General features: G+C 43.3%; 2 protein-coding genes across 3 annotated transcripts in view; both read right to left on the minus strand.

Annotated features, from left to right (window-relative positions):
* The window catches only part of LOC115174759 (protein Mpv17-like), a 30,884-nt gene extending 27,487 nt beyond the window's left edge, over window positions 1–3,397 (minus strand). The window contains exon 1 of the mRNA XM_029733591.1: window positions 3,316–3,397. Within this exon, the coding sequence (XP_029589451.1) occupies window positions 3,316–3,343 (28 nt within the window). The 5' untranslated portion in view covers window positions 3,344–3,397. The remainder of the gene's footprint in view (window positions 1–3,315) is intronic.
* Window positions 1,646–21,618, minus strand: part of LOC115174758 (uridine-cytidine kinase-like 1) — a 31,416-nt gene continuing 11,443 nt past the window's right edge. Inside the window, exons 6-17 of one of the 2 annotated variants that reach the window (XM_029733589.1) lie at window positions 20,417–20,488; window positions 12,829–13,018; window positions 12,626–12,687; window positions 9,593–9,612; window positions 8,758–8,856; window positions 7,763–7,856; window positions 7,596–7,658; window positions 6,947–7,069; window positions 6,418–6,525; window positions 5,580–5,736; window positions 4,378–5,283; window positions 1,646–3,407 (exon numbers count right to left, since the gene is read on the minus strand). In XM_029733589.1, the coding sequence (XP_029589449.1) occupies window positions 5,207–5,283; window positions 5,580–5,736; window positions 6,418–6,525; window positions 6,947–7,069; window positions 7,596–7,658; window positions 7,763–7,856; window positions 8,758–8,856; window positions 9,593–9,612; window positions 12,626–12,687; window positions 12,829–13,018; window positions 20,417–20,488 (1,065 nt within the window). In that variant the 3' untranslated portion in view covers window positions 1,646–3,407; window positions 4,378–5,206. Of the gene's footprint in view, window positions 3,408–4,228; window positions 5,284–5,579; window positions 5,737–6,417; window positions 6,526–6,946; window positions 7,070–7,595; window positions 7,659–7,762; window positions 7,857–8,757; window positions 8,857–9,592; window positions 9,613–10,393; window positions 10,411–12,625; window positions 12,688–12,828; window positions 13,019–20,416; window positions 20,489–21,618 lie in introns of those variants that run through there. The other variant, XM_029733590.1, reaches the window with a different exon arrangement.

Here is a 21,618-nt window from a genome sequence, read left to right on the forward strand (position 1 = left end):
ACAGAAATGCATTTACTAATACTATATATATTTTTTGCCACATTTATTCTATTACAGACCCCTTAATGCATACTTTTAATTTATATTAAGCAAGCGAAACACACACACACATATACATATAAATAAATATTTACTTAAAGTGTAATTTTTAGAAAGTTATGTTACTCTCCCCACTACAACAAAAACACATTTTGATCTTGAAACATTTAAATGAAATACTGTATAATTCCATTCATTCCTATAAAGGACTGTTGTTCTGAGGTGTGCCAATATGGCCGACCAGTGGCTTCAAAGCCTCTCATTGGCCAAAACATATCAGCAATCCAGGGTTCGTACACATCATTGGTGTTTTTTTACTGGCTGTGATTATCTGGACAGTCCATGGATGCCTGGTCATCAGAGCCTGGTAGGATCTCCACAGGCCCACCATTCTCTGCTTTCTGCAGCAGGGTTGGAGTTAATTCCACAAATTCAAGCCTAAATCAATTCCCTCTCCCTGTAAATTCCATTTAATCCAAATGAAATTCCAGGTCAGTCTTTGAATTCAGATAATTAAATTCCTCTCTATTCCAATGTTAGGCATGTTCGAATAATTCAATATTATCCCCAACAATTCCACAAATGTCAATTCCCTCAGGCTGACCATGCCACTGTTCAGACAGTCTAGCTATACTGTCTAATTCCAATTCAATAACTTGAAGATTTTTTAAATTCAAATTCGATAAACATGATACAGTAGAATACATTGCTACATGCCTCCTTTACAGATCCAATTGACATACACAGATGATCATCACGACTGTAACTGTCCTTCCCTGTGGCTCAGTTGGTAGAGCATGGTGTTTGCAATGCCAGCATGGTGTGTGTGCAATGCCAGGGTTGTGGGTTCAATTCCCACGGGGGGCCAGTACAAAAGAAAATGCATGAAATGAAATTAAATGTATGCATTCACTACTGTAAGTCGCTCCGGATAAGAGCGTCTGCTAAATGACTAAAATGTAAATGTAACAACGTCACTTCCACAATGAAGCTAGGATCAGATCGATGGAATATGTCGCCCTCAGGCGGTGCAAACGAAGCAAACCCTACTTCTTCAAGACGTCACCAATATGAAGTGACAACTCCTGCACACGCGCACCGTTTCTTTGAACATGAAATAACACAATTTTCCTAAGTTAACCAGTGGTGGAAAAAGTACCCAATTGTCATACTTCAGTAAAAAAGTAACCTTAATATAAAATGACAAGTCAAAGTATTTGGTTTTAAATATACGTAAATATCAAAAGTAAAAGTATAAATAATTTCAAATGGATTATATTAAGCAAACCAGACGGCACAATTGTATTGTTTTTATTTTATTAACGGATAGCCAGGGGCACACTACAACACACAGACATCATTTACAAATGTAGCACGTGTGTTTAGCGAGTCCTCCAGATCAGAGGCAGAAGGGATGACCAGGGATGTTCTCTTGATAAGTGAGTGAATTGGACCATTTTCCTGTCCTGCTAAGCATTCAAAATGTAATGAGTACTTTTGGGTGTCAGAGAAAATGTATGGAGTAAAAAGTACATTATTTTCTGTACGAATGTAGTGAAGATAAAGTTGCCAAAAATATAAATAGTAAAGTACAGATACCCCCAAAAACTACTTACGTAGTACTTTAATAAAGTATTTTTACTTAAGTACTTTACACCACTTAAGTTAACACACTTAAAACAGGAAACTAATTGTCTTTTTCAATCAAGGTCTGGTCACACATGATGCTTTTTCCTATTTTAAAATCAACAAAAAGGCAACAAAAAAAAGAAACAAGATTCGTGGCAAATTGTTTAGCATAAAAATGTAACCAAGAGGAGTGAACCTCACAAGCAGATAAAGTAACCAAAGACCCATCAACAGTTCAAGCCATACAAAACAGAAATGCAGGTGATGGAACTGAATAGGCATATACTGTAGCGAAAGCTGCATTACAAGTCCTATACAGAAGCACTGTCTGACACATGGTGATACAGCCTGTCTCCCTATCTTTTCTATCTGGACAAATAGGTTACACTGTACCTTTACTATCCTAATGTCTAAGCTACCCATATGCATTGCATTATGTCATTGATTAGGCAAAAAATGCCTGAGGCACCATATCTTGGAACCTCATTTTTAAGACACTATATTTTAACACTGATATAGCCATTGAATCCTCAAGGTTCTGTCTTGCAATATTGTAACTATGAAGGCCAGAAAACATAATAAATGTAAATTGCCAAGAGCTGGTCAGGCCATAAAAACATGATTCATGATGGTTACATCCAAGATAAAGCCGTTACATCCAAGATAAAGTGACCTGTGGTAAATTCTCTCTATTATACTGCCTTTGTGAACCAAGCAGGGGTATCAATTTAAATGACAAAACATTCAATAATAGTATTATTCAAGTATATTACCCAGAGAAATGGATGCAAAGTAAAAACTACAACCTATGATATATAAATGAGGGGAAATCTAATATCTTTAAATGTCAAATGCAGCTGCTTTTATCTCAATATTAAATAATTTCTGGGTAATGTGATTGCTTTAAATCAAAATGGTCAAAAATAAGCAAAAATAGCTTCTTACAGCAAAGAGCCATTTCTCAAGCAATAATGTTGCTAAGACCGTCTGGAAGTGGTCTGAGTGTGGATGGAAAAACTGAAAACTAGGTTTGGACCACTTTCTTATTGGTCTATTAACTAATATACTGGCAATTGTTCACATACCAAAACTCCATCCCATCAAAACAGGGTGAAATTTCAGGGGGGGTCTTTTCAAACAGCTCTTACACTGAAAGTGCATTGTCATCATTTCTAATTTCACAGTACTATTCCAACCTCAGAGTGTGGAAATATAAACACAGGAAAATCAAGTTGTTGACTAAACTGGGCCTTTAAAACCAAAATGGCCTCAAATAATAAATTCTTTCCCCAATTCAAGTCAATCATCTTAAACCACAATGAAGCAAAGTAGTACGTTTGTGGTGAACAATTGCCTAAGACCTTTGTCACAGCTAAGACAACTGTAAATGATCTCCAAAGAGAGGACAGTACAGAATGTCCATAGAAGCACTCTGTTAACTAATACTTAGGCTATATTGAGCATAAAGCTACCCATTAGCTATACTACCTTATATGTTCACTACCTACCTGGTCCACTGTAACCTCAGACCATAAACATGCTCCTCTCAGCTATAAGACAGTCTCACCTATAAATAACAACGGCCATCACCATATAATATTCATGTTATTGAAGCACAGTTAAGATATGGCACTAACAGATACATACGGTTTTCTCTCTCCTTCCCGGATGTCATAGTGATCCTTCAACCCAAAAGAGGCTTTTCATTTCTCGCGACTCTTTCTTCTACTTCACAGGTCCTGCGGCGTCAAACAAGCATAATCACAAATCAAGTATCATCATCAGTGAATAGATGTGTATGGGGTTATAGGTATCACCAGAACCATGTATATAGAGAGTTGGGACACATTTTAGAATGTTGAATTTTGTTCTAATTTCAGACATTCAGTTACAAAGCATTATTTACATATTCCCCATGTCATGTTAATGGGATGCTGCCATGTAATTGGAAAGTGTCACACAAATGCATCATAATGCTCATTCTAGACATTTTATACCATGGCATTGTTGAATGCTTGTTTCTGATTGGCTTGAAAGTCATTCTAGAGTGTGCATTATTTCCCTATAACGCACGGTATATCAGCACGGTAGAATACAATGGCTATAGTTAATTCTTACATGTTCTGTGTTTGAGCTGCTTTTGAAAGAAAAAGTCAAGTTGAAAACATTATTGGTATTGTTGAATTTGATTTTCATAATAGCAAGCTAGCATTGATGGTTTGGTTAGCTAAACTAGCAAGTCTGTTGGTTTGGTTACCAATGCAACTACTGTAGCTATCTAGTAAACTTGATAGCTACTTAAGTGGATAAACATATTTCTATCTGCAAATGCACATTTCTAGTGGCAAATGTGTTAAATTATAGCCATGGTATAAAAGGGATAATCAATTTGGGGCTCCATGCGTTCACTGGAAAATAATGCAACTCCATGGAAGGTTAGTGCCACTCTTGGAACACACCTTCCACGCCGTTCTTGGAACACACCTTCCACGCCGCTCTTGGAACACACCTTCCACACCGTTCTTGGAACACACCTTCCACGCCGCTCTTGGAACACACCTTCCACGCCGTTCTTGGAACACACCTTCCACGCCGTTCTTGGAACACACCTTCCACGCCGTTCTTGGAACACACCTTCCACGCCGTTCTTGGAACACAACTTCCACGCCGTTCTTGGAACACACCTTCCACGCCGTTCTTGGAACACACCTTCCACGCCGTTCTTGGAACACAACTTCCACGCTGTTCATTATTTTCCATTGAATGCATAGCCCCTCAATTATTCCTTACATATTCCTCATGTAATGTTAATGGGGCACTAACATGGCTGCTATAGAATACTGTAGTGTTGGGCCTCCCGAGTGACAAAGTGGTCTAAGGCACTGCTTCACAGTGCTGATGCGCCACTACAGCCTGGGCTTCGATCCTATGGGGCTCCCGGGCATGGCAGGCGCCATCCGGGTTAGGGAAGGGTTTGGCCGGGGAGCTTTCCTTTCCATAGAAACTCCTTGTGTCTGGGCGCCTGCAAGCAGTGTTCCCTCCGACATTGGTGCGGCTGACTTCCGGGTTAAGCGAGCAGTGTGTTAAGAGGCAGCGTAACTCGGCGGGTCATGCTTTGGAGGACGCATGTCTCGACTTTCGCCTCTCCCGAGCCCATTGGGGAGTTGCAGCGATGAGACAAGGTCATAGCTACCAATTGAATATCACAAAATTGGGGACAAAAAAAATAAAAATACAAAATGTTGTAGTGTCATGTAAAAATGAGTCACACTGCAAAAACCATAATGGCCCAGCTCTAAAAATACATGGCTCTGGGTGTCACTAGCTAAGCTAATATCACATTTCCTCCTCAGGAGGGTAGGTAGCCTCATGACCTTTCACCTCGCTCAGAGGGGAGGAGTTGGCACAGGGTGGTGCCCAAGATGATGGGCAGTAGAGGGGTGCTGAGGGGGGGTCCAGAGCTTTTAGGAGGCGGTCAAGGGCATGCATGTCTACGTGCTCGTGTGCTGACCGCCCCTCCCTCCTCTTCCAGAACGGTTCAGTAATCCATCCCTTCATCACTCTCATACCAGTCCGAGGGAGCGTCCGTCCCAAAATAACGATCCCCGAAATTACCTGGAGGAAGAGAGAGGAGAGTCAGTCATGTTGACTTGGACTAGTGACAATGAGGGGTGTGTGATCAGTGGCCCTGCTGATGGAACACGTGGGTCAGAGTCTGGGTTGATTCATAACAGAGCTGTGGAAACAGCTACATCTGATAATCTGGATGTTTTCAGTTTGTGATTAGGTCATCACACAATGTCATATCACTTAAGATCAGTCAAACAGCTTCTCACTGGATTAGCATGAGGCCACAGTCATGAAGGAAAATGTGGATATTTTGTGTGTATGAGAGTGAGAGAGACACCCACCAATGCCAGGGATTATGTGGAACTTGTCGTTGACATTCTTGTCGACGGCGGTGGTGATGATGCGGACCTTGGGGAAGGCGTAGGCCACAGAGTGGACGCCCATTTCTGCCATCAGTAGAGACAGCAGGAAGATCTTATCCTCCTGGACATCATGGTCCTACAGGGTGGCAGACATACACATGGGTGGCAACCATAGCCAGACTTGTGGAGATCTCAAGTTCTTCCCAGTTCCCACTACCTGTCAAAACTTGCTCCTTAATGGGGTTAGTCTGATGTCTTCTGCAACTTATTGTCAAATATAACATACATACTACAACCAATGCTTCTAGTAACAAACACACACGACCATGAATATCTTTTGCAGAGATTGTCATGGGAGAAAAGTATTGGATTGACCTGGAGGAGGTGAAGTTTGCTCTCTGAGGGCAAACAGAACCATGGACTTTGGCCACCATAGTGGACGGCAATTATTGACAGCAGATGTTTCCATTTCACAAGGGGGCGAAGGCTAAAGCACAAGAGCTGTACCTTTAGCTCTGCAGCCTTATCACAATGAGACAGAGCCTCGAACTTACTGAATTGAAACACTGTTTCATGACAGCAAACAAGCATCCCAATCTCTCCTCCATCTCCTGCTGCTGTGGTCGTCCAATCTCCACCAGCAGAGCTGCTCTCCTGTTACCTCAACACCAGGCCATGTCTCAGGCGTAACCAACATTATCTGGATGATAAACCCCCAAGCCCCAACATATGGTGTGTGGCAGGGTAGAGAAGACTAACATGAGAATATTCGACTAGACAAGAGGAGTAGAATGAGGTAGAATAAAGTAGAACTGACCAGCAGCACTCGGACGGCCATTAGAGCAGCAGCCCCAGTGGACACGGTGCTGTCCATCAGCATGACGTAGTCCTCACTGATGTCCTTAGGCAGACGCAGGTAGTGGAGCTGGACAGGGAACATAGGACAGCAGCGGTCAAATAACATTTTATACAAGGTCTTAGTTTGTTGATTTTATTAACTTAAAATGTCACGATTTGAGCATCTGTTGTGAATGAAACCAGTACAGCTGAAGAAGAAACGGCCAAAGCGTGAAGACTACATCTGACATCATACGGTATTATCTCAAAGATATGGATAGTCTGTGACCCTGATGAGGAAGTGAACCTGAGGTCAGTGAGGCTAGTTAGCCTTGAATGAAGCCAAAGACAAAACAGACGACCGATACAACCGTACACTCCTGCTTTAGGGTCTCAGAGTTGAAAGGTTAATGTCTGGGTGTGCGTGAAGCCTTGCAACACAGACAGAGGGCCACACAAAACACACAGAAGCCTTGGTGAACTACAGGACTGATTTACTTGTGTGTTACCTCTGGCTCTCCAGTGTCATGGTTGGTCTGGATGAGGATCTTCCCCAGCCGAATGTCTTTACATACAACCATCAGAGCCTGCTCCATGGTCTCCCCTGCTCTCAGTATGGACACGCCTGTGATCTACACACACACAATTAAATTGCATTCCAGGCTTTACACTCCCTCACAGTTTAGTTGGCAAGTAAACGTCCATTGAGCAGCCTGAAGGATCAGCATGGTGAACGTTCAATGTTACAGAGCCCGATGGTAGGAGATAGAGATCTGCAGTAGAGTAATATAGTCATAGCCCTGCTGTCTAACAGAGCTGCTCCCACTGAGAGCCACGCAAACACATTCCCATAATGTGAGTGAAATTAATGATTTTCTCTGGCCCATCCACACTGCCACACATTTTGTGACAAGACATTTTCAATGCAGGCGTCGAGTAAAAACACACGTTAACAAAGCAGATTCAATGGTGATGAAGACAAGGACTGGAGAGAGATAACACTAGTTTAACCCCTGCAAAATCTCTGGCCAAGAATGACAATCAGTATGATTGTGACAATTTTGCTGTAACCTAGTATCAGGGAGTACATTGATACTTTATTGCAGTTTAGGGCCCAAAACCCTGTGTGAAAGTGGAGGTATCAGCATAGAGCCTTACCCTTTTACCACTGAGTCTCTTCCCTTCATAGATGGAACCTTGGGGAGTCTCCACTTGCACAGGCTAGAGAGGATGAGAGGAAAAGAAGAGAGTAAAGACCAATATTAGCATATGGTTGTGCACAGGGGGCGATATAGAATTGGCCATGCATTTGCAGGGCCACTCACCTTGAGGGGCAGGAAGGAGAGGGCATGTTCTATCAGGAGCCTCATTAATCTCTTGGAGTAGAAGATGAACTCGTCACGATTAGTGTCCTTATTCCTGCACACACACACACAGTTAGGGGACAAGGCCTGGGAGTGAGGGTGTGTGCATGTACACTCAGTGGCCAGTTAATTAGGTAGACCCATCTAGAATGTGGCCGGACCCAACTTTGCCTCCAGAACAGCCTGAATTCTTTGGGGCATTGATTCTACAAGGTGTAGCGTTCAAACGTATCTCAATTGGTATCAAGGGACCTAACGTTAGCCAGGAAAACATTCCCCACACCATTAGACCACCAGCCTGTACCGTTGACACCAGGCAGGATGGGGCCGTGGACTCATGCTGCTAACGTCAAATCCTGACTCCGTTTTCAGCTAGACGCAACAGAAACCGGGATTCGTCGGACCAGGTAATGTTTTTCCACTACTCAATTGTCCAGTGTTGGTGATGGCGTACCCACTGGAGCCACTTCTTCTTGTTTTTAGTTGATAGGAGTCCACAGTTATTTGCCAGTTTTAGCTTGCACGATTCTTGCCATTCTCATTTGACCTCTCTCATTAACAAGCTGTTTTCACCCACTAGACTGCATGTTTTTTTATTTGTCGCACCATTCTCTGTAAACCTTAGACACTATTATGCGTGAAAAGCCCAGGAGGCCGGACATTTCTGAGATACCGGAACCGGCGTGCCTGGCACCGACAATTATACCATCTCAAAGTCACTTAGGTCACTCGTTTTGGCCATTCTAACGTTCAGAACAGTAACACTGCCTCAATGCTGTCTATATATAGCAAACCACAGCCACGTGACTCACTGTCTGAGGGAGCAAAACATTTTGGAGAACCTAATAACCTGGCCACTGAGTGTATATTCATTATAAACTCGTGGCAGTGCAGAGACAGAGTTGACAGGGTGAGAAACCGGGCCCCGGCGCTCTTCCAAACCTCTATGGTCTTACCTGATGATGGTGTGCATGCCGTGGACCTGTGGGGTGCCCTCCATGACGCTGAGGGTCTTGGGCAGGGGCTGTCCCTGGTGGGCCGAGGCCAGAGCAGACCTGCACAACACAGAGACAGTCAGACCACTGCTCTCTGTTGGGGAGTTCACAGTACTACAACACCGACAGACCACTGCTGGGGAGCTCACAGTACTACAACCACACAGAGACAGCAGTCAAGCCAGGGAGACAAAAGTAAGATACCACTGGGATATTTTACTTTCCTCCTCGTGAACATGTTTGGAGGTCACTGCTGCACAGCCAGGCAAAGTGGGGTGGGGGGTATTTGTGCGCAGATCCTGGCAACAGCAATGCTTGAACAGGCTTCTCTGGTACAGTCTGGAGTATATGGTGCTTTACTGGCAGACAATGGAACACTAGGACCATTTAGAATCTAGAAAATAGCTTGCGTTGTACAGTACTAAACAGTGGTTTGATTTAGAAATAGAAATGCCATTAAGCAATTGATCACTTTGCTATATGTTCTGCAATGTTGTTGCCAATACAAGAAGCCAAGACAACTCCCTCTAAATACTTTAGTACTGTATTATTATATTGAGGTATTTGGCACCAAAATACAGGCCAGTTAAGTGTGTACAAATCAGAAAGAAAAAGAATCAATCAGTTGGTTAACAGATAAGTGAAAAACGATATCTTGGGAAAACAGCAATGACAGCAAACAAAGGTTTGGCTTTGGTTCTGGATGAAACGTTAACAGATCATTAAATAGATGGAAATGAGGGGGAGAGGATATCCTCCCCCCCAAAAAGATGAAGATGCAAGAGTTTATCCTCACATATCCCAGCGGAGTTTCCTCTGCAGAAGGTGACAAATATTCATTTTGCGAGAACAAGAGAGATGACAAAGAGAAGAAAGAAAATACAACAATTAGACGGCAGCAGGACAGAGTAGATGTCCTATGATCTCTGTGGAGAAGCTGATAGGGCAGGGAGGTGGTGTGAGGGCAGGCTGAGAGGGGGCCCTGGGGGGGGGGGGGGGAGTTAGGGCCCCTGTTCAGCAAGGGGACGGCTTCAGGACCAGACGACATTTCAATGTTTACAAGTCTGACTGGAGGAGTTTTTTTTATATATATTTTCAATGGCCTTAGTGTGAGGTCATCTGATAAACATGCAGGAATAACTCAAGGTTATACTCGGTCCTTGGTTAATGTGATGTTAGCATCTGATCTTTCCGATAACAAGGAATTCATTACATCTACTTGCAGCTACCGCAAAGTGATCAATCCATGACATCTTCCAATTGTCTATTTAGAAGGTCTTAACCAGAGCTCAGTGGAACCATAGAGATGTCATCCTCATGGAGTTAGCGATGGTTTTCATGACCGACAGTGTGGAAGAAAGACACTGTCAGTCATGTTTACACAAACATTTCTCTTGGCATTTTTATTAATTGATCACGTCAACAATATTTGGTAAGATAAGTTGTTTGGTCTAAGTCAATAATCCTTCAGACTGGGCACATCCTTTTTCTTTGATGTGCTCTCTGAGCTTCTGCTGACAGGAAACAGAATAAAAGACAGGTACCACAAGGAAGGGGGGGGGGTAGATAGATGGGGAGGGGGGTGTGGCAGTCATACCTCACTGTGATTTCACGCTGAGATGGTTAGAGTGCATTCGGCCAGGGTTTAGCAAGGATTTCATTACACACACAGGGAGGAGAGAAATAAAAACAAAACATAACTCATGAAATGAGACAAGCCATTCCAACCTTCCAAACAAAGCCAAATGTCCCCAGTTCCCACCACCCTTTTAAATCAACACAAACATACTTCCCGTTGATGACATGCAATGATATTACATTCCGCTCCATTTTTCCATGAATCGCACAGACAGACAGCGTTTCATCCGATACCTTTACCTGGGTACCTTTACTGGTTTCCCATTTCCACGTAATGCAGCTTGTATTTCCATCATTTCAAATGAACCGGAAGCTCTCTCTACATGAAGGTATAATCATGCATCAGATCAAGTTACGTTCTGGTGCGCTGATCTCACAGCAAGGCCCAGTTTTCTGGGCAATAAAAGAATTCTGCAATATGGTTTTCAGCTCCTTTTCCATATGGAAATCCCATATAGGGGCATCATATTTGCTTTACTTGTTTTATAGTCGGAAACCAAAATGGTTCCTACCTAACATCTAGTACATGTCAAACAGAATGCCCCCCAAACCTGGGGCTTTGCTGAAGAGAAGTACTATAGTGGGCTCAGCAGTCTTGCTATATGATGTCTCTTAGTGGAGGGTGTTATGGTTCATTAGGCTACAACAGGCCCTGTCCTCATCATCATCATCATCAGACACTCTCAGTGATGTATGGAGGACGAGCGGCCGCCGTCTCTCTCCACTGGACACCATTCATTACTTGATCCACACCAGACACAATGGTATTTTACTACAGAGATCCCCGTAATCCACAAATCCTCACAAACGCAGGCACATGCACACACACACTTTTTGCTTTCTCTTTAGCACATGCTCTCTCTTGCTCTTTTACCCACACGCCGACGGGTGTACGGGCGTACGACTCCCGAGACCATAGGCCTACTGGTAAAATGCACAGAGGTAGTTCAGGGGTACTCCGGGCAGAGCAAAATTCAGTTGGTGGTACAGTAACTAAACATATTGAGTTGCATCCCCTTTGGCCCTCAGAACAGCCTCAATTCGTTGGGGCATGGACTGTACAAGGTGTCAAAAGCGTTCCACAGGGATGTTGACCCATGTTGACAACACCAATGCTTCCCACAGTTTTGTCAAGCCGGCTGGCTATCCTTTGGGTATTGGACATTCTTGATACAGAGCGAAACTGTTCAGTGTGAAAAACCCAGCAACGTTGCCGTTCTTGGCACACTAAAACCGGTGCACCTGGCACCTACTACCATACCCGGTTCAAAGGCATTCACCCTTTGAATGGCCCACATACACAATCCATGTCACAATTGTCTGAAGGCTTAAAAATCCTTCTTCTTTAACCTGTCTCCTTCATCTACACTTATCTAACCGGATTTAACAGGTGACATCAATAAGGGATCATAGCTTTCACCTGGATTCACTTGGTCAGTCTGTCATGGAAAGAGCAGGTGTTCCGAATGTTTTGTACACTCAGTGTAGATCATGGTTTGTAGGGAGCATAAAAGGGGTCTAACAGCAGAAAGCAAAGTATTAAAGATGAGTCGGAGCATATGGGTCATGTAAAAGTATGAGGAATAGCCCCTCAGTTATAAATCCACTCGTTAGGAGGCCCTTGGTGAAGAGAAAGCGTTGAGTTTGTCTGTCTGGTATCGGGCTGAACTAATCTACATGACAAATTCATAACGTGTGTTGGTGAATCCTGACCACTAGAGGGCAGAAGTGGAATGGGCAACTGGTTGGGTCAACTTCTACTTGGAGACTAGCCTCTGAGAATTCAGGATTACTTTTGGATACCAGATTGAAACAGCGCATATACAAGACAACTGAGTTTGAGTCGGCTGGTTTCAATAGGACATGTAGTCTTGAGCATCCTAGAGAATGACACTCAGCATCAATCATTTCATTAATCCAGAAATGACCCACCCATGTTGAGGGATAGGACAGGGTTCAGAGGTCATGGGTAGCACCAAGAGTCTTTCTTGATAGGGAAGGTGGTCAGGAAAACCTTGTCCTAGTCATGAACCATGGGATGGGGTCATGTCAGCCTGGCATGCACAAACTCTGGGCATGGTGTGAGCCGGAGAGATGACACCATGTACAGAGATGGGGAGGGACTCCTCCATGCTTTCACTTTAGGGTCTATGGGAAGAGGTATTGGAGATAGAGCACGATTCACACATACCTTTTCAAGCTGACTGTGAACATGCTGAACAATCAGATCCAAGGCAACAAAGTTCTCACCCCCTGAAATGGCCAACACATACACACATTGCTTTTTTATAGTAGAATTGCTATAGTTTTCAGAAGTATTTGTACAATACTTGTATTATTCTGAATTGAATCTAAAGAAACTACTGTGGTAGTAGCTATCTACAAACCACTCACCCCTGGGGACCACAATATCAGCCACCTGTACAGTGGGCTCGATGTACTGCTCAAAGCTAGGCTTGACAAACTTGTTGTACTGCTTGATGACTCCGCTGATGTCACGGCCGCGCTCCGATATGTCCCTCTTCAGACGCCTGACCAGACGGATGTCAGAGTCGGTGTCCACAAACACTTTCATGTCCAGCAGCTGGGGGAGAGCGAGACGGAGAGAAAGAGAGGGTTAAGAGAGGTCATGTAAACAAACAATTCATAGGGCAGTGTTTACACAAGATATAATTTCATGGCAGGGTGCTGGGTAAAAACTAAATTCCTTCAGGGGTGGGGGTGGGGCACCCCACATACATGATGGTTGGGAAATCAATGTCCCAGGGTTGAAAGAAGTTAAATGGGATCTAGTGTAAAGATTGCCTATTGGGTCTTGAATGCTCTTTTCCTGAACACACATCAATTGAAACAGCCATCATCAGCCAGTCAGGGGTAACTAAATGCAGTGCTCAAAGCTCTAACCAGGAGTAATGGTCCAGCAGAACCACTGTATGCGATGGAGACGCAAAAAGAGGCAACAACCCAAAAACAGGAGCTATTGATGACTCTTTGGCCATTGAGTGTTGGAGCGTAACTCAGACAGCCAATGAGACGGTCAGTCATTGGGCAGTAAATATGCTTCATGACCAACCAGGCGAGCCCAAAGCGCCACGCCAGTAGAGCTGTCAGTGTATAGGAGGGGATGAGGAGAAGGGCTCCAGCTTCTCCACATGACGGGCCATGATAGGACAGGGAAAAGGGGCATGGCAGTAGATCAACCTGGCCTCTCCATCTCTCTAGGCTGAGGCTCAGCATCTCTCTCAGGGACCTCTGTCATTTGGGGAAATGAGCAGGACAGTTTAGGAACATTTTACAGCATTAAAGATGGCTGCTCATTGTCGGGCCAGAACGGACCGGACGCTTGGCGCAGCCAGCAGGAGTCATGGCAAAGGGTTGAGAGGGAACCAATTTATAGGAAAGTAAATAAACCGGTTGATTAGAAATGTTTAGTACTAAGTGAGCCACAATTACAGTGATTTAAAGTCACACATCTTAAAAGAAAAACAACAACACTTCTATAGAAAACATGTAAATGAAAGTACATCCAATTATCTGCATTGTTTGGCTTGTCATCCTTGCCAAGCGTAGCCCAACCTCACTCTACAATGGCTGAACTGATAAATAACCAGGAACAGACGCGCTTTGCCAATGCAAACCTATGTGCTCAGAGTTTAATGTGTATGGATTTCTGTACACACAGCACTGGTGGATCGAAGAGAACTCAGGGACCCATCAACAGCACCATCAATAAAACACAGTCTAGTCCATTCACTTACACACTGGCCAAACACAACCTCTAGATATAATGGAGGGAAGGAGAGTCCTAGGCAGGCGACAAGTCAAGACTCTACTTCATGGATTTAGATGAGCCAACGTAGTCTTTGTGAAAAGTTGTTGATCTGTTGAAATAAAGAGGACCAAGATAATCATAGCTGACAAGGGCTGCCTGAAGAACTGCCATCAATTGTACTAAAAGAGTACTAGTATTAGTTTACACGTTGCTTTGTTTTAATCTTAAGGGACATTTTTCATGCATTTCTTCCTTGAAGAGAACTGGGCTTTGTGTTAGCAAGTGTAACTTTAGCCAAGCCTGATGCAGGAATGGATCCCCAACAAGACACACAGCCCCACACTTCACCCTACCCAGAGCTCCTCCATTTCTATCAGCCAGTCCCCAGCCCAATCACCCAGGGCCAGCCCCAGCCTGCAACCCAAGCAGGCTTAGGCAGAGTGCAGTGAGCAGGAGAAAGGTAGAACAGTGAATACAGAGAGAGAATCCCTCTTATTTCCTTGAATCTGCTTGAGGATGGCAGCGGCTCTCCATTAAATCGATGCTGATCTTAGCTTGTTTTGTACATAATGTCGCCGCCATCATTTCTTATGATCGGAAACAGCTTCTGGACATCAGAAAAGCGATCACTAAGCTCAATTTGGATGGAAATTACAACTTAAAACGAGTCAGCAGCCCTGGACGTTCTGCTTACTCCGAACCAGGCCTTAATCCCCAGGACTTGAAAGAGGAAGCAGCGGCGAAAGAGAGGCAGGCGGGCCGGCACCCTGACGAGACTAGGTCAGCGAGCAAATAGACCGCCATTGCCCTTTGTTCTATTGGTGAACGTGTACTGTGATATCCTATGTTTCTCAGAGTCGTGGCTGAACAAGGACATGGCAGTAAGTCTCGCTGGTTTTTCCTATGCATCGCCAAGACCGGACAGCAGACTCGGGCAAGACAAAGGGAGGAAGGGTGTGTGTCTGTTATGAACAGCTGGTGCGTGATTTCTAATGTTAAGGAAGTCTCAAGTTTTTGCTCACCTGAGTTAGAATACCTCATGATAAGCTGCAGACCATACTATTTACCAAGAGACTTTTCATATATATTTTTCGTATGACACAAAGACCCCAATCAGCGATCAAGAAAATGCACATTAAGAGGCGTCGTTTCTCGTGGCTTCTCCATAATTCATTTTTAACAGCATGTTACCTGTGTCAACTCAATCTAATCTCAGCTTGTTACCTATATAAAAGACACCTGTCGAAAGAAGGAATCAGATTACAAACTCTCCACCATGGCCAAGACCAAAGTGCTCTCCAAGGATGTCAGGGACAAGATTGTAGACCTACACAAGGCTGGAATGGGCTACAAGACCATCGCCAAGCAGCTTGGTGAGAAGGTGACAACAGTTGGTGCGATTATTCGCAAATGGAAGAAACACAAAAGAACTGTCAATCTCCCTCGGCCTGGGGCTCCATGCAAGATCTCACCTCGTGGAGTTGCAATGATCATGAGAACGGTGAGGAATCAGCCCGGAACTAAACGGGAGGATGGGACCATAGGCAGCTGGGACCATAGTCACCAAGAAAACAATTGGTAACACACTACGCCGTGAAGGACTGAAATCCTGCAGCGCCCGCAAGGTCACCCTGCTCAAGAAAGCACATATACATGCCCGTCTGAAGTTTGCCAATGAACATCTGAATGATTCAGAGGACAACTGGGTGAAAGTGTTGTGGTCAGATGAGACCAAAATGGAGCTCTTTGGCATCAACTCAACTCGCCGTGTTTGGAGGAGGAGGAATGCTGCCTATGACCCCAAGAACACCATCCCCACCGTCAAACATGGAGGTGGAAACATTATGCTTTGGGGGTGTTTTTCTGCTGTGGACAGTTTGATTTCACAGAAGTTTGATTGACTTGGAGTTACATTGTGTTGTTTAAGTGTTCCCTTTATTTTTTGGAGCAGTATATATATATATTTTTTTTTCCCCCCCCTCACTGTGTGTGTGTGTGTGTGTGTGTGTGTGTGTGTGTGTGTGTGTGTATGTATGTATGTATGTATGTATGTATGAATGTATGTATGTATGTATATATATATATATATATATATATATATATATATATATATATATATATTTATCTACCAATAAGTGCCCTTCTTTGCATTGGAGGACCACCTTGGTCTTTGTGGGGTAGATGTGGATGTAATTCAAAAACCACCTTAAAACACTTATTGCACACAGAGTCCATCACGAATGTGTTGAATACTCATTGACTCAAGACATTTCAGCATTTCATTTTTTATAAAAAGATATATAAAAAAATTAAAAATAATTCCACTTTCACATTATGGGGTATTATGTGTATGCCAATGACACAAAATCTCAAATGAATCCATTTTAAATTCAGGCAGTAACAACAAAATGTGGAAAAGGTCAAGGGTTTACACTTTACATACCCCAACCAGAAGGCATGGATTATAGGCACCATCTGCACTGAGCTAAAAGCTAGAACTGCCGTTTTCAAGGAGTGGGACATTAATCCAAACACTTCTAAGAAATCCAGCTAGGACCTCAGACGAGCCATCAAACAGGCAAAGTATCAATAAAGGTCTAAGATCGAATCTTACTATGCCAGCTCTGACGCTCAACGGATTTTTTATTTTACCTTTATTTAACTAGGCAAGTCAGTTAAGAACAAATTCTTATTTTCAATGACGGCCTAGGAACAATGGGTTAACTGCCTTGTTCAGGGGCAGAACGACAGATTTTTACCTTGTCAGCTCAGGGATTCGAACTTGCAACCTTTTGGTTACTAGTCTAACCACTAGGCTACCCTGCTGCCCCAAACTATCACGGATTACAAAGGGAAACCCAGCCGCGAGCTGCCCAGCGACACAACCCTAACAGACATGCTCGCTTCGAGGCAAGCAACCCTGAACATGCTCTCCGTAGCCGATGCGAGTAACAGCTTTAAACAGGTTAAAACAGGTTTAAACAGGCTAACATTCGCAAGGCCAGGGAGCCAGATGGAATACCAGGATGCCTACTCAGAGCATGGGCTGACCTGCCTAAATGACTATCGCCCCATAGGACTCACATCTATAGCCATGAAATGCTTTGAAAGGCTGGTCATGGCTCACAACACCATCATCCCAGACACCCTGAACCCACTCCAATTTGCATACCGCCCCAACAGATCCACAGTTCACTGACGACAACTCAGTGGTCAACACCAAACTCAGGACCCTGGGACTGAACACCTCCCTCCGCAACTGAATCTTGGAGTTCGACAGGCCGCGGCCAGGTGGTGAGGGTAGGCAACACATCCCCCACGCTGACCGACACGGGTGCCCCTCAGGGTTGTGTGCTTAGTCCCCTCCTGTGTGGCTGCGCACGACTCCAACATCATCATCAAGTTTGCTGATGACACAATGGCGGTAGGACTGATCACCGATGACAAAGCAGCGTATAGGGAGGTCAGAGACCTGGAGTGTGGTGCCAGGACAACAACCTCTCCCTCAACATCAGCAAGACAAAGAAGCTGATTGTGGACTACAGGAAATGGAGGAGTGAGCATGCCCCCATCCACTTCGATGGGGCTGTAGTGGAGTGGGTCGAGAGCATCAAGTTCCTCTGTGTCCACATCACTAAGGAATTAACATGGTCCACACACCCACACAGATGTGAAGAGGGCACTGCCGCAGGACTGCCATGCAGAATAAATATCAGCTTTTGTAGAGAAGCAAGAGATTGAACTTCTCAATTTTCTAGAGTTTTCCACGTTAGATAAAACTATCAACGTTTCCCTTTACTGTTAGAATTGTGGTCGAATCAATGCAATATTAGTCACTTTCAATGCAACAAACCGAAACAAAAACAAACTATGCAAGACTTATTAGTTTGCAAAACTAACTATGCAAGAGATTTTGTTATAGACAGAACGCATCGGAGTAGGATTCTAATGCATTGACAGGCACGACTCAGGCCCGTACTCTACACAGACCGGTGCACCATAACCAATCAGAGCTGCAGTAGGCCTACACGCAAATCAACTATTGCCATATATGGATCTGTGCGATTCCCTTTGAACTGGACTGTGTTTACAGCATGAGAGTAAAATGTGCTTGTTTTGAGATCAAAGCGAGAGCTGCATTTAGCCACGTGGGCACATTTGTTCATATCTTTTGGTAGTTAGTGAATTATTATCCCAGTTATAGATCATTTGTAGTCCCCAATGGGGGAGTGATTGCTTCCAAAAAGAACACAAAATGAGTGCATTTCTAGCCACCTTTGAAAAATGAGTCAGAGCCTTTTTGCTTTTCTTAACGGGGAAGGCTTGAATAAGCTAAGTAGCTAATAGGCTGAGGGTTGCATGATTTGTCTGATTCTCTGTAATAATGGTATGGGAATATTTTTTTTTTTTTTTTTTGTAAAGTTGTTTCTTGCATCAGACAACATTTTCAGTCACTTCCTTGTTTGAAGGACACGTGGAACAGGTTAATGTTAAGCCCTGCATGTTTTTTTTTTCAAACGTCTCATGGCCTACATTGAACACCACACATTGGCTACTATTGTAGGCTGAATGATAGAACAGCTATTTCCATGTTAAAATGTTATGGGATGCATTTTCTCCATTGTTTTTGATGGTAGTCCACTCTGGTAGACCTACATTGATCAAATAGCCACAGTAGCCTACTTGACCACTTAAAACTAACTTAAAGCGGGTACAGCCTCAGAGTTCACAGTAAACGATGCTGAATAACTAATCAAATGGCTACCCGGACTAAACTAACTCTCTTGCACTGACTCAAAGCACACACACACACTGGACTCCACCCACACACACTGGACTCCACCCACACACACTGGACTCCACCCACACACACTTACAAAATGGTGTAAAGTACTTAAGTAAAAATACATTAAAGTACCACTTATGTCCTTTTTGGGGGTATCTGTACTTTACTATTTGTATTTTGGACAATTTTTACTTCACTACATTTCTAAAGAAAAGTATGTACTTTTTACTCCATACATTTTCCCTGACAGCCAAAAGTACTCGTTACATTTTGAATACTTAGCAAGACAGTAACATTTTTCAATTCACACACTTATCAAGAGAACATCCCTGGTCATCCCTACTGCCTCTGATCTGGCTGACTCACTAAACACACATGCTCCGTTTGTAAATTGTCTGAGTTTTGGAGTGTGCCCCTGGCTATCTGCGAATAAAAAAAAAAACAAGAAAATGGTCCTGTCTGCTTTGCTTAATATAAGGAATTGGAAATTATTCATATTTTATTTTTGATAAAGTAATTTAGCAATTTAACTTACTTGATACTTGAGTAAAATAAAAGTAAAGATCACTTTTACTTGAGTCATTTTCTATTAAGTTAAAGTCACCCAGTAAAATACTACTTGAGTAAATGTCTAAAAGTATTTGGTTTTAAATATACTAAAGTATGACAACTGGGTACTTTTTCCACTACATGCACACTGACTCCACACACGCACACTTCCACACTCACCACATACACTGCTGCTACTGCTCAGTCAATTATCTATCCTGTTGCCTAGTCACCTTACCTATATGTGTATATCTACGTCAATTACCTCGAACCCCCCTGCACATCGACGCGGTACTCCCTGTATATAGCCAATGAATTTTTTTGTTGTTGTTATTAACTATATTTATTCCTCATGTCACTATTTACCTATTTTTTTTATCTTTAACTCTGCATTGTTGGAAAAGGACCCGTAAGTAAGCATTTCACTGTTAGTCTACACCTGTTGTTTACGAAGTATGTGGCAAATAACATTTTATTTTATTTGGTTAATCAGCCTGACTTGCGTCTCTGCAGAGTGATTAAATCAGGTCTGCTGGGCGGGGTGAGAGGGAGAGCAGGGTGACTGGAGACCAGGGAGGAGCAAGGAATTAAAGTAGAAAAGGGAACTCTCATCTTATTACACACACCTTAAAGAGATAGAGCAATATTGTCAATTAAGACCATTTGACTTACCCAGAGTCAGATGAACTCACACCATTTTTATGTGCCTGCGTGCAGTTTGAAGGAAGTTGAAGGTAGTTTCGCGAGCCATCGCTAACTAGTGTTAGCGCAATGACTAAAAGTATAACTACAAGAACAGCTAGCATAAGTAGAAAAAGGACTTAATTGCCAAAATCTCTGACTTTAACTTTATTTAAAGGGATAAACAACCTTACCTTCAAAAGTTCCTTGTTGGCAAATGCCAGAATCCCTTCAAATATGACAACATTGGCACCATACACAGTTTTCTGCAAAAAAGAGCACACACCATAAAGAGAGATTATTACCACACAAAGCAGATGGTGTTCACTGACTGTACATAATTAGGCAGACAGCATATGGCAGAACAGGGACTGGACCAGGTTTCTCAAGCATTATGAAGGATGTGCCCACCAGGTGTGCCAGGTAAGAGCATAGGCGTGTGGCTGGCAGAGGTGCGACAGGTGGGTTGGCGAAGTCCAAAGGACACAGCGCCTGGCAGCACCCCTCTGCAGTCCTGACATGGTAACAATGACACATTTTTACCATGTCAGCTCAGGGATTGATCCAGCAACCTTTCAGTTACTGGCCCAACGCTCTAATCACTAGGCTACCTGCCACCCCAGTCTGTTTGCTGTAATTACCTCCCACTGCAGCTCCGATAATGGGTCATGTTATTTTTTAACCATTGGAAGTAATGCCAGAGGTGGCTGAGCAGAACAGTGCAGGCCAGCTTGTTACGATCGGATGTGATCAGAGCTACAGAGTGTCACGACCCCATCACAGAGCTGCAGTGAATGACCAGGATAACTCGTATTGATCAGAAAGAGGGGAGTGGATCTCACACAGAGAGAAAAAGCGTTCATGGTTTCATTAATTTACCACATTTCTACCCCCTGGTGATTTAAAATGGCTTTAAAATAATAGAGGCAGCAGCTGAGGGAGGGGGCAAAGTGACCTCTAAGTTCCCTAGTAGTCAGGCAAAATAGTTATTCTTCATTGATAATGTGTTAAAAGTCCATCACGAATGCTGGCTATATGTACAGACTTGTGCTTCCCTAGGGTTCTATGGCTTAATTACATTAACACTCCCTTCATAAAACAAGTTTTGAGTTACAAGTAATCTCATTGTTTCTCTGGATAGCTGTGCTTCTTTCAGCCATGAAATTGTATTGTGTCTTGAGGACATGAAAGCAACCATTAAACTAGGGCTGACCTTATTTAGTCGACTGGTCGATTAAGATTTTTTTGGTCAGTCAAAAAAATAAAATAAAAGATCTATCTATATATACACACACACAGTTGAAGTCGGAAGTTTACATACACCTTAGCCAAACACATTTAAACTCGGTTTTTCAAAATTCCTGACATTTAATCCTAGCAAAAATTCCCTGTCTTA

This window comes from Salmo trutta, chromosome 35, assembly GCF_901001165.1.
Source record: "Salmo trutta chromosome 35, fSalTru1.1, whole genome shotgun sequence".
Taxonomy (NCBI): domain Eukaryota; kingdom Metazoa; phylum Chordata; class Actinopteri; order Salmoniformes; family Salmonidae; genus Salmo; species Salmo trutta.